A 16,379-nucleotide genomic window follows, 5' to 3' on the forward strand; every position below is an offset into this window, starting at 1 on the left:
ACTTAACAGGCCAATCCAACCATGTCACCTCTCCTGCTCAAAGATCTTATATAGCTCCCTACTGCCTCCAGGAGAAAGAGTCAGTATCAGTGCTATACACACATGGCCTCTCATGAACTGGTACATGGCTCCCCCTCTAGCCTTCTCTCTTGCTTCTCTTCCATAGAGCTGGACTTCTTTCTACATTTCCTAATATGTAGGTCTATCTGATTTTGCTAATGGTGATAATGCCTAGCTTAAAAAAACTACATTGCCCAGCCTCCCTTGTATATGGGGTGATCATGTGACAAAACTGGACCAATATGGTGTCAGGAAAAGTCACGAAGTGGGGCTTCTGGGGAACACCATTTGAAGGAGGAACACTGGAACACTGCTTGGAACACTGATGTGCTGAGAGAGGTAGAGCAGACATCTCAAGATCACCAGATGACAAGCACATGCTAGGGATGAGTGGCAGATGGAAGAGGAGCCTGGGTTCTTGGGAAAATTTGTGGAGCCTCCACATCACTCCTGAATGACCTACTGCAGGACCCTGCTTTGGAAAGAATATGAAACCCACTGTTTTTTTCAGCATTCTGTTACAGTTTCTAAGTGACATAACTACACATTTGACAAATAGGAATAGACTGTCTGCTATGTGCCAGGTGCTGGGGGGGCGGGGGGCGGGTATTGCAATGATCAAAACAAAGTTCTCCCTTTAATTAAGTTTACCTTCAAGAATCTCACTGATGTATCTTCAGCTTTCCTTTCACTATTCTCACATATATGTGCTCAAGATCCTCACATGTGAGAGAACTTCCTCTGATGCCTTATTCCCTGGTAGCTACAGTCTAACTGCCTTCCTCCACTCTCTATTCCCAAATTTCTTGGAAAAGTAGTCCATGTTCAGTGACATCAATTCATCACCAATACTTCTGTCCTCCATCCTCACCATCCAACCAAGATGCTATAACATTCTAGCTAAATCCCCAGTTTCTTTCTAGTTTTTATGTCTAATAGATAGTTTTGATTCTTGTGTTTTCAGACCTCTCTGCTTCTCTCAACACTTTTAATCATGTCCTTTTCATTCCTCAATGTCTGTGACACTGCTCTTCTCTGGTTTGCTCTGATTTTTCTCTGATTTTTCCCATGAGCTCTTCTGCCTCCACCTTCTCTTCAGTGCTGAGGTTCCTGAGGGCCTCTGTGGCCTCACTCCTCCCACTTTGCATACTCTCTCTGGATAGTTTCATTCCCCTCATCATTTAATCTGCTACCTTTTTGTTGATGACTTCTACTCCCAACCTCTACCCCCAACCATCTGCGGGACCTTTGCCCAGATCCAACTCATCCTAAACTAATCACATCACCATCCCCAGACCAGTTTCTGCTCTTGTGCACACTTCTTCAGCTGGTGGCACCAACTTCTGCCCTGTTACCAAAGCTAAAAGCCTAAAAGTCATCACTGATCCATACCCATTCCCATTCCATTGTCAAAATCCTCAGCCTAGAGACCTAGGAACTGGTATTCAGTCTGAGTGTGGGGCAGGATAAGCCCTCAGATTGCAAAGAGGGTAGCCAAGGGACATATGAAAAACTGGTATGGGAGGAAGCTGGAGTCAAGGACTAGAGTCCTAAGTGCAGAGAAATAAAGCAACCAGGTCCTAGGTAATGAGAAGGAACCCAAAAGGGGCTAGGAACCCAAAGCGTGGAAAATAAAGAACTGTCACATTCATGTGTCCGAAGAGATTGGACATCAGTAAGTCACCAGCTCCAACTGTTTTTAATTACTTCCCCTTCTTTGTGAGTTTGTTGTCTATTTTCCTCATTTGACTGTGGGCTGAGGATGATCGGAGGCTGTGTTTTACATAAGTGGACATCTTTTCTCCATCCCCTCTCTTTTACCTCCATAGGTTCTAGGCATAGTCTGCTCTTAAAACTCCATCCTGCGTCAAATTCAACCAACACACAGGTGAAAAGCACCTGTGTCTCTGTCATATCTACATATCAATATAGATAGATTTCTACATATACACTTTTGAAGGCCCTTAATTTTGCTTTTGAAATTATTTAGCTTTGGGTAGCTCACTTAATGAATGATCCAATATGATTTCTTAGCAATCATTGCAAATACTTAGGAATGTTTGTAAAGTTGGACTACAAACAAGCTTTTGAATTTTAAATTTTATGAATACTAAATTTAACTAAACTTGAATAATATTATCTTCCTTAAACATTCAATGTAATGCTTATTAATTTCAGTTTTAAAGCTTTTTCTTTGTATTTCAGAGCCATAATTTTTTTTATTTTCAAGTCTCAAACATTCTTGTAGGCCTCTGCAAAGCTACACCTATCACTTCAGAGCCTAATAAATAAAATGGCCAATCCATCCCATTCCACCCCATTCTCACCACCACTCCTAGTGGCCACTGTCAACTCATCTGAAACCACCTTGACTTCTCCAGAAAGTCTTCCTTCCCTCACTACCATGCTCTTTCAGCCTTCCTTCCCCATGAATTAGGTGCTCCTCCTAGCTGCTAGTAGAATTCTCAGGGCATTCATTTATCATTTTTATATTGGTTTACTATTATTTGTAATGTGTCTGTTTCTCCACTATACTGTAAACATAAAGCATAGTAAGCATAAAGATAGGCTTTAATTTTGTATCTTCAGGGCATGGTGCACAACAGATGCTCAACAAATATTTTATAGTAATTAATGAGTAAATTAACTATAATCTAGTGGGGAAAAGACAGTATATTGAGGTTTTAGGTTCCATGAGGTATGTCTCTACAGATATAATGGTGACTTACAGGAAAGGAGTGGTCAGTTCCACCTGGGGACGGGAAAGGTTACTGTTCGAAAGAAGACAAGGTGATGATCCTGAGGGTGAGGACAGTGTTTGTGGATGGAAAGGGAGGGCCAGGAATTCCAGGTGGAGGGAGGAATGTGAAGAGAGTGACTAGAGACATAGCCAGATAAGAACAAGACCAGGAATTTGGGGGAGAGGAGACAGGAGGAACACAGCTTGAGATGCATTTTCATACCTAGTTAATATTCTCTTTTTCGATCTTACTAATAGTAATATTCATTATTCATAGATTTACTAAGTTCCAGTAATGTGCTTATACCATATCTGCAATTCTTGTCCTAGCTCTTTCCAGTGGAGATGGTAAATGATGGGGGTCTCGTATTCACATCTTTTACCATTTACATCTCAGAACGGTGCCTGCCCCCTCTAGAGAACTCTCCATGCATATCTAGTCACCAACTGTCTGACTGATGTTGCCATAAATTATAAAATAACTTTCCCAGGGATCTCCTCTTCCTTTGGTTTCCTCCCCCATTATCTATTCAAATTCACATGGATTGTTCCTGCCAAAAGAACCGGAAGAGACTATAAGTTTATTTGAATGGAAATGTAAAAACATTTCTGGAAGAAAGGTCAGAGACCAAAATGGCAAGTATCCTCCCTCTCTGTCTCTCAATCACACACGCACCCCACTGCTTCCTATGCCAACACATTCTCTTAATTTCCCAAATAACAAGTAACCCTTCCATGTCACAACCGGGCTCAACACTGTCAACCCAAGTTCAAGGTCTGATTAGGCCTCCTTAGAAAGACTGGATATATAAACAGGGCTATGGAAAGGGTATGTCCCTATCATTTCCCATCATGTGTGGTTGGTCTGGGAGTGGGGGGAGGGGATCCCTGGGCCTTGATCTGTATTCAAGAAATGGATAGAAGGACCTAGCTGGCAGCCAAAAAGACTCTATACTAGGTTTCTGTTTGGGTTCTCAAGGGATAAGAAATATGTCTGTCCTTTGGGACTACATATTATTTTTTGCTAAGGAAGAATAAAGCAGATTAGCTACTAAAAAAAAAAATCTTGTTTGAGCAATATTTGCTGATGCTTTAGACCCAATAGATTAATCAAACAGATACCACTCTGCTGACACACAAAAGAATGTTTTTGTGAGTTGAGATTTTTGTTTGTTTTACTTTCTCCGATTCAAAAAAGACCATCTGGAAAACAGTATTATTTCTAAGCTGAGAATCTATCTAACACAAGGGTAAATAGGTAGCCTCAGGTTAAAAGTGTATTTACAGGGATGACATGGCCTTTGGGAGCTGGTGGAAGGTTCTGGAGTGAAGGATGAACTGCTGTTTTGAAAGCACCCAGACAGAGGTGAAAAGCAGACAAAGCTGTGGATAGACAGTACAGGCTTGCTGTGTTCAGTCCTGGGCTGCTGCTACAGGAAATCCAGATTTATCCAGGAGGGAAGTTGTTGCTGGGCAACTGGGAGAATGTGGATTTGAAGTATGTTTGTTGCAACCTGACAGTTGTTAAGCATCAGATGAAAAGAGAGGAAGCAGGCTTCAGTGGTGAGGGGGCAACCAGGAGGGGACACCCTGAGTACCAGGAAATGCGTCATGAGTGGAGAATTCAGACTAAATCACTCAGGGTTGGGGGAAATGCCAAACTGTCTCTACCAGGAGAGGTCACAGAGACATGCTGTCTCCCAAGACTGGAAGGGACAGAGCATCTGAATGAGAGGGTGGGCTCTGGAGTATGTGAACAGACAAGTGATGGGACTTTGCTTGGCTCCAAAGAAACTAGGCCTTTTTTCCTCTGCTGTGACTTCAGTCCCGATATTTGTGGCTGATGAAAGCAAAACTGAGTTTGGAATCTAAGGGCAGTTGAAAGGTCAATGTGTGAGACAGACTCTTGCTAGTCTGAGGGGTCTGAGAAAGGAGAATGTCCTACCTAAGTGTTTGAGCAGAACATTTCTGGGAGTATAGCAATGACAAGGGAGCAACGGGGCCTCTGCAAAGTGGCTGCATTCTTGCTTTGGTAAGAGCAAAAATGCTTTGTTTCAAAGTGCTTTTCCATCTCTTCTCTAATGTGAATTTCACTATCACATTAGACAACTAGCATAGGTCTTATTATCTTGATTCTACAAATGGGGAGCAAGTGTAGCAAGTAAGCCAACTGTCACTTAAATGACAGCAAGTTAGGGGCCAACCCAGAGCCAAGACCCAGTGTCCTGACCCCCAGATCTGTGTGTGCTCCAGCAGGCTGCCCAGCCTCTGGTCCTCTCACTACTGCGTCCCATGCTCAGGGGAGAAGCCGATTACTTCATAAGGAGAGTTAAGGAAGAAGCTGTGACTATGAGACACTTGAGGGAAGGACATATACTAACAATAGGTAAGAAAGAAATTTTAATGCAAAAGTTCTTAACCTAGGGCCTGGCTTCACAGACTCCATGAACTCCTACCCTGTGTGTCTACGTGAACTTCTATTTCTTTAGGGAAAAGGTTTAGAGCTGTTATCAGATTCTCAAAGGTAGTCCTAATTCATAAAAAGGTTAAGAACTATCAGAGGCCAAAATCCTTCTCAAAACCAGTTTACCCTGGAGAGAACCTGATCCCTAATACATTGGTGCTCAATCTGTATCTGCTAAGCAAAGGCCAGGACCCAGGACCTGTTATCAGAAGAGCAACTTTCGCAGGGGTCCTCTTGTGTCTGATTTTCATTTTGACCTCTCAGTATTTTTTTCCTTTTAAATTGATGAAAATAACATCTCATGTATCATGAAAACACACTCTGGCCTCCTGTATGCCTGGGGCCCACAAGAAATCTAAGTAGACTAGTAACAATCAAGCCCATTGGCCAGATGCACATTTAATGTACATTAATGTTTCTCTTTCCTATTTCCTCTTTATTTCTTTACTGAAATCCATTCACCCAGTAGAGATTTTGATTGTAATAGATACATGGTTTTACAGATGCAGGCAGAACAAATACTAATGCTATAAACCAAATATACTTGCTGTGAGCTTTATAATTTTCAAAAAAGCAAAAACCCTAATTTCTGACATCATTTTATTTTCATCCAACAGCTGCTGCCCCTCGCCCATGCTGCTGGCACTGGGTATCACTCCTTTCTCTCCCTCCCTCCCAAAACTCACACAGAAGTGGGAGAAAGTTGTCAGTCCAAAGATTCAGAATCGGGAGGGAGAGGAAATCATGAGGTTAAGTCATTAACGGAACCTCATTATAAATTCCTGGAGACTGGGGCTTTTCCAGAGAATTGTGACACAGCACCATTATCTGAAAATTGAAATGCGCTAAGTTGAATTTAACAAACTGCAATGAAAGATCCCAGAGAACAGAAACCATGGCCACCTCACATGGGGCAGTCCACCCACATTTATTCCCCACGATTCAGCAAGTTAGGGAGCAGAGCCAAGAACAAAGCAGGACATTGAAAGGCGCATACGGTCAGCCCCCCAAGACCGGTTCAATCAGTGTTCAGCCACCCCACAGTGAAAGAGATATAGGTGAAATGAAGTCAGAAAAGTAAAAACTGTGACAGAATAGTGGCTGAGGGCAAGTAAGGAAAACTGAACTGTGCCACACTGAAAGCGATTGCAAAGGGGAAAACCGGGGGCCAAAATGCCTGTGAGGCCAAATTTCCTCCATCAACATCCATTGAGAAGGGGGAAGGGAGGGAAATTCAGATTTCCCAGCAGTGTGGCAGGTCTTGGCACAGCCTCCGTTCCCCTGCCGAACTTCCACAAATAAACATTCAAAGCAGAAGGGACAGATTTGCTTCTCAGCAAGATTTCAAAGCTGTGCAGCAGAGTCGGAGAGAAAACAGGAAGGACCTTAGAGGGAGGAGGAGGAGGAGGGGCATGCAAGCCTTGGGCCAAATCTGATGGGAAACGTCCCAACCCCTCACCCGAAACTGACATACCATTTTTACGAGGTGTGCAACGTTTCAGGTAGCGTTGGCGTGCACGCTACTTGATACAGATACCGTGGGCCCAGGCCTGAACTGCTGGTTTTCCAGCTAGGGGCATCAAGCCCGAGAAGACCACAGGTGAAGCCAAGCTCTTTCAAGCTATCTCCGCCCCGCTGAAACCAGGAGGGCCTAAATCTCCTCAGAGAAAAATCCCGCCACCTGACAGTCCACCCAGGACCCTGGGCGTGCGGCGCGCGTGCGCGTGCCTGCCTGTGCGCACGCCCCGGCAGGCACGTGCGCTTGGTGTGCGTGACTGTACGTATAGGGACGGGCGGGGTGGGAGTCAGGCCGCGGATACCGTGTTGGGATTATTTGAGGATGAGAACACTGGCTTCTGATCTCCAAGGGGCCGAGGGAAAACACAGCTGGCCCCAGTTGGTGCTAACGGCCAAACCCTCCTCCTGGATTCCCTCAGCTGAACCTCCGGGTCTGGAGGTTGCACGCCCACCCACCAAAGCACGCCCCTGCACCTTACACCACGGGGGCGGGGATTGTCACACCGGCTTGCTGACAGTGCCCCTCTTTCTTTGTTAATGAGCACTAACTTGGCATTTAATAAAACCTTATTTGCACACTGGCGGACATGCGTATGAGAGACAGCCCAGGAGAACAGAAGGTGCAGCATTCCCCCGTGCTGCAGCTAAGCGTGGCTGCCCGCCAACCAGCTGCAACAACAGCCTAGTCCCGGAGGGGCCCCCACCCTTGGCCTCGGAGCAGCCCCTGCTTCCCTGATGGCCGTCTCAGAGGGTCTGAGGGTCTTCCCTGAGCCTTTCTCTGCTGCCTCAGGGTTGTTTTTCTGAAAACACTGAGAGGATAGGTACAGGAGCAGTAAAAGCAAAACTCTGGTGTTCATGCCTGCAATCTCTTTTGGGTTTCCTTATTAGTTATTATTATTTTTTAATGTTTAGCCACTCTATCCATTTTTCAAATGAAGAAGCACATTTCAAGGGCACCAGACAGGGTGTTTGTCTTCTTTGCTTGCACTCCATGCGTCCTGTCTTGGTCTCGTCTTTCCCCACAGAGAGGAGCAGGAGCAAGAAGAATGCTGGTAGGGGGTCGTCTTGGGGACCCACTTCCTGCTGAGTTTTTTTTTTCCTCCAGGGGGTCTCTGGGGCTATGAGCTGTCTTTGTTAAAAGAATGGCAGGGAGGATGGGGTCCACAGCACCCTAGTCTTATGGGTGATCAAATGAAAGTGCTTTGAAGCCTTAGTGGCATTTGGGATACTATTATTATGCTTCATCTACAGAAACTGAGACTGTAAATCAAACTCCTATGTTCTAGGTCAGTGATTCTCAACCTGGGAATCAAACTCCTATGTTCTAGGTCAGTGATTCTCAACCCAGCTGGATATTGAAATGATCTGGGAAGCTTTTAAACACACGAAGGCCCACTGGGAGTGGGAGCCAGGCATTGGTAATTTTTAAAAGTTCCCCAGGTGGTTCAATGTGCAGCCAGGCTGGGAACCTGGAAGGAAAGACTTTCTGGTCGTTCTGAAGCCAGTGACCTGAGTTTGGTTCCAGTCCCTAATGGAAATTTTTGCCTAGGTCCCCCTTTATCCTGCTACAAGCTGTTTTCCCAGTATTGGTGGTCATGCCCTAAAGGTACATTTGCCTATTCCAGAAGCCAAGGTACTTCAAAAAGAGATGCATAAGCCTGTCTTTTTTCTAGTGACCAGAGGATTGCATGATCCTGGGTGCCCAGGGCCCTTTAACACCTCTGCAAACACAGGTACTAGTCCCTAGCTGTGCTGGTGTTCAGCTGTCCAGAATAAGGGATCTTTATCACCTTACTTCCTCTTCTGATTCTAAAAGCAAACCAAGGAATGAGTCTAAAATTGACTCCCTTTGGAATTTTGGACAGAGAAGTTTGAACCACATGCCTTTAATTCTCCCTGCACCATGGGGAGCCAAGAGAGCTTTCTGGGGTCCTGGGCTCTCAGTGGTGATGGCATCCATAAGTACCGACCCCTCTTACCACTCTGGAGACCCACCCAATGAGATGAGCTGGGAACATTGTAGAGTAACATTCTAAGGGAGAATCACACTTCGAAAGGAATGAAGTATAAACTCTGCCAGAAATGGAGGGGTCTTGTTTTATTTTGTTTTATTTTTAAAAGCTTTCAGCTTGCTTTTTAAGACAAGCTGAGAGTGGATTTTCTCAGACTTGAGAGAGCAACCATAAAAAGGCAAAACGCAAATTCCTCAACGAAGTTCTCATGATTGACGTATTCCTACAACACAGTTTCAGAAATTAAAATGCAGGCACAAGAGGGGCACCTGGGTGGCTCAGTCCGTTAAGTGTCTGACTTTGGCTCAGGTCATGATCTCACCGTTCACGAGTTTGAGTCCCACATCAGGCTCTGTGCTGATGGCTCAGAGCCTGGAGCTTGCTTCAGATTCTGTGTCTCCCTCTCTCTCTGCCCCTCCCCTGCTCATGCTCTGTCTCTCTCTGCCTCTCAAAAATAAACAAAAATTGAAAAAAAATTTTTTTAAATGCAGGCACAAGAAAAAACACAATTGGATCCTAGAAACATTTATATATATGAGCTATATATATAGTTATTATATATAACTATATATAATTATTAAGTTATATTAAGTTATATATATAACTATATATAATTATATGTATAACTGTATATAGTTATTATATTATTATATATGTCATCTTCTCTGAAGGATTCTAATTTTGAGTGTTTCTTAAAGCATGGCCTACAATGATGTCCACTGGAATCCCTTAAGGTAACAGGGCAGGTTCTGGGCCCAGCCCAGATCTCCTGCATCAGTCTCTGGGGATGGCAATTTGGAACTTGCATCTTTTACCAGCTGCCCTGATGATTTTCATACACTCTGAAGTGTGAGAACTGCTGCTCTTCACCTCCTTTTTATAATTCCCTCTCATCCTCCTAGCAAAAGAGGAGGCATTATCAAGTCCCAAGAAGTGTGTCTGGGATGCAGTTCTAGAACACAGGTTTGAGCTAATTGAGGGCTTTCCAAATTTTTGAGACTATGAAGTTTTCTGTTACTCTTTTCTACCCAGAAAAGGCAACCTTTGTGGTCAAGAGCAGACCCAGAGTGTGAAGCTCTCATTTGTTGAAATTTATTAAATGCTTTACATTTATTTTTCCATGTCTCCCTTCTTAACATTCTATACAGTATTATATTTGTTTTATACATGAGTAATGGGGCCAGTAAAGGTCAGCTATCCTATGAAATGGTAGGGCAGGGAGTCAAACCAGGCCTTCTCCTTTCCACCACTGCTAGAGGTGGTAGAGAGGATTTGTCCCACATTTGGAGTGGACTCAGACCTGCCCCATAACTAAGGGTGAACCTAGCCACGTAACTACATAACCACATAACTTTTTTTATTTTTTTTATTTTTTTATTAAATATAATTTATTGTCAGATTGGTTTCCATACAACACCCAGTGCTCATCCCAACAGGTGCCCTCCTCAATGCCCATCACCCACTTTCCCCTCTCCCCCACCCCCCATCAACCCCCAGCTTGTTCTCAGTATCTAGGAGTCTCTTATGGTTTGCCTCCCTCCCTCTCTGTAACTCTTCCCCCACCCACCCATCCCCCATGGTTCTCTCATAACCACAAAACTAATGGTGAACCCAACAGTGACTCCTGGGTGCCTGGGCAACTGCTCTAGATATATTATCAGTCAAGATTCCTTACGTCTTTGGAGCCTGGAGTTTCCTTAAGAACTGTGAACGCCAGGCTCAAGCCCTCCTGACTGTCAATCTGTGAGTCCCTGATGACCTGTGACAGGCTCCACTGCACCCAGGAATTACCTTCCACGAGGTAAGCCGCTAAATGCCTCCCTTACCACACGGAAGAGCTTGAAGAAGTCCACGTTGGCATACAGAGTGTCTTCCACCCACTGGAGGGTGCCCTGGGAGAGGGAGCACATGGCATCACGCACAGTCTGTGCCCCACGGCGCTGGCTAAAGATTAAGAAGCGCTCCAGGAGGGACTCGCTGCAGGCAATGTCCTTCAGTGTCAGGTCTGGGACTCCATGAGCAAACTGCAGGCAAGAGAAGCAAAATTGGAAACTTCCCTGTAGGAAAATACTAGCCACCCCAATGGTGTCCATGTCCTAACAGACAGAACCTGTATATACATTGTGTTGTAGGGTAAGGGGAATTAGAATTGCAGGTGGAATTAAGGCTTGCTGATTAGCTGACTTTAAGACCAGGAGATTATTTTGGATTATCTGGGTGGACCCAATGGAATCACAAGGGTTTTTTGCTTTGTTTTGTTTTGTTTTTGTTTTTGTTTTAAACCTAGTGGAAGAAGGAGGTAGAAGACACAATGTCAAAATAATGTGATATGAGAAAGACTTGACTAGTCACTGCTGGGGAGCCCACCAGCCAAGGAATGTTGGAAACTGGAAATGGATTTCCCTCTAGATTCCCCAGTAAGAAATGAAGCCGTGCCAACACCTTGGCTTTCAGACTTCTGACCTGTAGAACAAAAACATAATAAATTTGTGTTGTCTTAAGCCACTAAGTTTGTGGTGGTTTGTTACAGCAACCACAGGAAACTATATGCTCCCAGGCCTCATTTTATCAGAGAGCCACTTAAAATGTGAGAGATCTGTTCTTAGCATGATGCTAAGGTACCATCAGGACCTACTCCCCTGAAGCTGAGGAGTGGGAGTGGCTAGGATGCATTCGGAGTGATGGCAAGAGACCAACCCCCTCTCTCCTTTCTCAATAGATTTAGCAAATAAAAATACTGGATGCTCAGTTAAATTTAGATTTCAGATAAGCCATGAGCACCTTTTAGTATGAGTATGTTCCAAATAGAGTCCAAATGGGACATACTTATGCTAAAAAAATCATTTGTTTATCTGAAATTCAAACTAACTTGGATATCCTGTATTTGATCTGGTGACCCTAACTGCTGGATAGCCCACAGCCTACAGCTCCTGTGGAGCTCATGGGCAGTGACTATTGGACCCTGAATCACAGTCCCCATGGTGGCCTCAGAACCAAGGAGACCTCAACCCTGCCCAGGGAGCCTTGGCCACCTAGGATACTAACTGGCCTCCTGGAGTCTTGGACTCCCAACACCTAGGTATTGTGAACAGGTTCCTGAGCTTCCCTAGTCTCTGTAGTCTCCTCAAACCTTCAGATTACACAGTTCTCAGGGCAGGAGAGCAGGGCAGGTTTAGGCTCTACTACTTACATCCCTACACCCCACCCCATCACCCGCTAAATGAGGCACAGGTCATGGCTGACATTGGGTTGATGTGGACTCCATCAAACTCAGGGAACTGTAACTGGGTGCATGTTCCAACAGAGACTTTCTGTTTTGCCCACACTCTGCTTCTTATCCCCAGGCAAAATCCCACCCCAACCCTAATCCCAGCATCTAAAACATTCTGAGGTGGAGGGAATCAATGGGCTCACTTTGCCCAAACCTCTAATATTCTAGGGGAAAAAAGCGATGGAGGAGGGGTTAGGTGACTTGAGAAAATTACACAGCAGGCTAGTGGGAAAGCTGGGATACCACAGAGGTTCCAGCTCATTCTTTCATTCAGTGACTCATCCATTCAATGCCCTTTCACTGAGTCCCTTTCTGCAGGGACTAAAACAGTTACTGGGGATACAGAAAATAAGGTGAGTTTTCTGCTCTCCAAGGAGTTTATTGGTTAGCTGGAAATGCAGGCATTTAAAGAGCAGGTTAGTGCTAAAGTGAATGCAGTGAAACCAGAGCACAGAAGAGGGAAGTGTTAAGAATAGCCAGGGTTTACTGAGCGTTTACTGTGTGCCAGGCACTGTTCTAAGTGCTTTACATATATTAATTTTTTGACCCCCATAACAGTCAAATATGGTAGGCACTTTTACTGTCTCCATTTTACAAATGAGGACACAGAAGCACAGAGTGGTTATTTAACTTGCCTGAGGTCACATAGTTAACTGTGTCGCCATGCTGAGATTTGAACCGAGAGCTTGTGCTTTATCACTACCTCTTTGCTCCTTGTTGAGTAGGGAAGAGGGAGGGGGCAAGACAAAGAAAGGAGGGATTATGAATGATTTCATTGGGGAGGCAACACTTGAGCTGGACCTTGAAGCAAGTCCAGGAGTTTACAGAGCTGGGTGTGGGAGCGGGGTGAGGGACAAGCCAGACAACTATTCCACTCTCATCGTCTAACAATTTCCTAGATGGAGGGAGACCTGCTCAGATGCCAGGCAGAGAGGACGAGGAGGGGCATCCAGTCCTGATGGTGAAGAACAAAATCCCATGTTTGCTGAGAATGACCGATCAGAGAGCTGTAAGCCACACACGATTTTCTAAATTTAAAGTAATCACGGGGCACCTGGTGGCTCAGTCAGTTAAGCCTCTGATTTTTGGCTCAGGTCATGATCTCACGGTTCTTGAGTTCGAATCCCGCGTCGGACTCTGTGCTGACAGTTCAGAGCCTGGAACCTGCTTCGGATTCTATGTCTCCCTCTCTCTCTGCCCCTCCCCCCGCTTTCACTCTGTCCCTCTCTCTCACTCTCCCAAAAATAAACATTGAGAAAATAATAATAATGAGTTTAAAGTAATCAACATTAAATCACATTTAAAATTCATTTCCTCAGCTGCACTAGCCCTGTCTTGAGTGCTACCAGCCGCATCCGGCTAGTGGCTACCATATTGGACAGCACAGAGAGAGAACACTGCTGCCATAGGGGAAAGCTCTGGTGCACGGTGCTGGGAAGGAGTTGCACAGCTGGATGGAGACTGAGTTAGAGATCAGGAGGCAGGTGTAGCCTGCAACCAGGCTGAGAAGCAGGGAGGGCATGCGGGGGCGGGGGGGGGGGCCCAGAGAGAGCTGGGACAACAGCATTGGCATCTGCAAGCAGCAGGAATTTGGGGTTCCCGACTCAAGCTCTCATGGTTGCTGATCAGGGAAGGACCAGCTAATCAGAGCAAGCAGCCTAAATAATAGCCAGTGACTCTGGCCCCTTCTCCCCACATGAGAGGCTCAGCTCTGATGCCAGCAGCACAGCAACTAGAGATCCAAATGTCACGCCAGAGAGGAACTGGAAAGAAATTTCCCCTAAATTCCTGCCCTTATCTCCATCTCCCTTTTATTACCAACTGGAAGTCATCACAGGCATTTCCAGGACTTAAGTTTTATGAGCTAAGAGAAAGCAAAGGGGAGAATGAGCCATCAAAGCTGCAGCCACCACCCCCTCAGGTGGGGGTGGGAGGGAGAGCAGAGCAGGGCCACCAGGCCTGACTTCAAGGGCCAAGGCCTGGGTGCTGTGGGCACTGAGTCCCAAGGGCCCTGATGGACCACCTCAAGGCTGACCCTCTGTTCCCCTCAGGTAGTTTCAGGGAAAACCCCAGGGTTTGAGAAGTCAGAAAAGCACGTATGGGCTTCTTTACTGCTGTGCAGGGAACCAGCTTGAAAACCCCTTTCCACAGAGCCAGCCCTGCCCAGGCGGGTGGGATCCCCCTCCCTCCTCTGGGCTCAGACTTTATCTCAGGACTGACACCGGCTCTGAAATTCTCTGTTTATGTCTCAGTCTTCCCTGGGGTCTGGAGGAGGTGCAGACCTGGCCAGGAAAGGCAGGAGGGGCGTCTGCACTATGGGGCCACTGCTTATCTTACATTCTCACCGTGTTCATCACGCCAGGAACCCACAGGCCCAGGAGGCTGGGCAGGAGCCTGTGAGGCCCAGACTTTCACAGATGAGAAAGTCTTGTGTTAGTGGTGAACACACTGTGAATGCCTATAGGAGATTATGAAGGTGCATGAAATAGATTCTAGGGGGATTAGGTCAGAATGTGCAACGTGGATTGCCTGGCACCGAGAAGAAAACATGCAGGAAATCAGAGGTCTGCCACCCGGGCAGGTTAGCTCAGCACACTCAGACACCGCATGCGTGGCCTGTTTTCACACCGAACTCTCCTCTTCCAGTTATTTCCATGGCTGCCTTCTGTTCAGGCAGGTCTACTCAGATACCACCTCGGCAGAAAGGCTCTCCCTGACTGTCTCATTTCAGTAGGCCCCCACCCCATGCCTCCCAGCTCCTCCCTAACTCCCAACTCTATCACGTTTTCTTCCCAGCACCTATCTTAACCTGGAAGCACTTATTTGATTATTACTTGTTGTTCCCACTGGAATGTAAGCTCCCAGAGGCAGGGGCTTGCCTGTATTGTTCACACTGTAGTCTGGTACCTAAAACGTCCCTAAGTATTTGATGAATACATGAAGAAACCCCAGTTTCCTCAAATATAAGAGGAGTCTGAGCTACGTGATCTCTAAGGTTCTTTCCAGCTATAAAAATCTGAGCAGTTTGAAGTGTTTCCAGGATTTGGCCTGCTTCAGAATCCTATGATAGGAAGGCCCATTATCTCAAGTGACCCCCAGGTATTTTTCTGAATATTTGGAACAAAGCATGGATTCTGAATGTGAAAGCAAGAAGGAAAAATAATGCAAGGTCTCCCCTGTTTTTCTCAGGCTCAGGGCTCACCTTTCCACTCCAGGGACCAGTGACATCCACCCACCTGCTCAGGACGAACTTGGGAGTTGACCAGAAGGTAGACGACTGAGTCAGACAGGCCAATATTTTTCATGAGAAATAGCGTCAGTGTTTCTTCATCTTTTAGGACATCCCGAATTCGTATCCCTCTTCCTGCATATGAATGAAAGAACAGGGTGACAAATGGGGAAGGAGTCAAAAAAGGAAAAACATGTAAAAACTGATTGGAAACATTTCTAATTGGCTCTCAGCAGAAGACTCTGTTCTTGGGTTCCCTCGGAGCTTGGAGGTCAGGGCTTCTGCCAGTAGGCTGTTACCAACACAGTCACAGCATTTACTGCTGACGCAGCCTGGCAAAACTTAGTGAGAAGGCACAGAAGGTGGAAAAAGTTAGCTCAGGGCAGGGGAGGGGTCATCAGATGCCTGGTGGAATTGGTCTGTAATAGTGACTCTCAACCGGATGGGGGTGAGGAGCTAAAGTGGGGCAATTTTGTCGCCCCTGGAAATATTTGGCAACGTCTGGAGACATTTTTGTCTGGGGAGGTGCTATTGGGTAAAGGCCAGGGATGCTGGTCACATTCCACAGTAGACAGGATAACTTCCCTCCTCACTACAAACTGAGGAACCATCTGGTCCAAAATGTCATTAGTGTTAAGGTTGAAAAAAACCTAATCTAGGGTCAGAGGACATATATGCTGTGTCCACACTGTGTTGTCACAGGGTAGAGGACCCTTCCTGGCATTTCTGCCATCTCAGCTAAGGCTCTCAGCTCAGGGTGTTGACATGGGCAAGGAGAGGTGGGGTTGTGTGAGGCAAGAAAAACTTCAAGTGGGAAAGAGGAGATGGCCGATAGCCTGGACTTGTAATTTCATGCTCTGATCGGCCCCAGTCACATTCTCTCTGACTTCACTCAAAACATACTAGAAGCAGAAATTAAAAACAAATTTTTTTTTAATGTTTATTTATTTTTGAGAGAGAGAGACAGCATGAACAGTGGAGGGGCAGAGAGAGGGAGACACAGAATCAGAAGTTGGCTCCAGGGGGCGCTTGGGTGGCTCGGTGGGCTAAGCCACCACTTCAGCTCAGGTCGTGATCTCACGGTT

General features: G+C 45.8%; 1 protein-coding gene across 2 annotated transcripts in view; it reads right to left on the reverse strand.

Moving 5' to 3' along the window:
- ABCA4 (ATP binding cassette subfamily A member 4) overlaps nucleotides 1-16,379 on the reverse strand; it is a 130,744-nt gene that overhangs the window by 97,744 nt on the left and 16,621 nt on the right. The window contains exons 5-6 of one of the 2 annotated variants that reach the window (XM_027058556.2): nucleotides 15,302-15,429; nucleotides 10,621-10,818 (exon numbers count right to left, since the gene is read on the reverse strand). In XM_027058556.2, the coding sequence (XP_026914357.2) occupies nucleotides 10,621-10,818; nucleotides 15,302-15,429 (326 nt within the window). Of the gene's footprint in view, nucleotides 1-6,738; nucleotides 7,010-10,620; nucleotides 10,819-15,301; nucleotides 15,430-16,379 lie in introns of those variants that run through there. The other variant, XM_027058559.2, reaches the window with a different exon arrangement.

This window comes from Acinonyx jubatus, chromosome C1 (genome assembly GCF_027475565.1).
Source record: "Acinonyx jubatus isolate Ajub_Pintada_27869175 chromosome C1, VMU_Ajub_asm_v1.0, whole genome shotgun sequence".
NCBI classification, from domain to species: Eukaryota; Metazoa; Chordata; class Mammalia; order Carnivora; family Felidae; genus Acinonyx; species Acinonyx jubatus.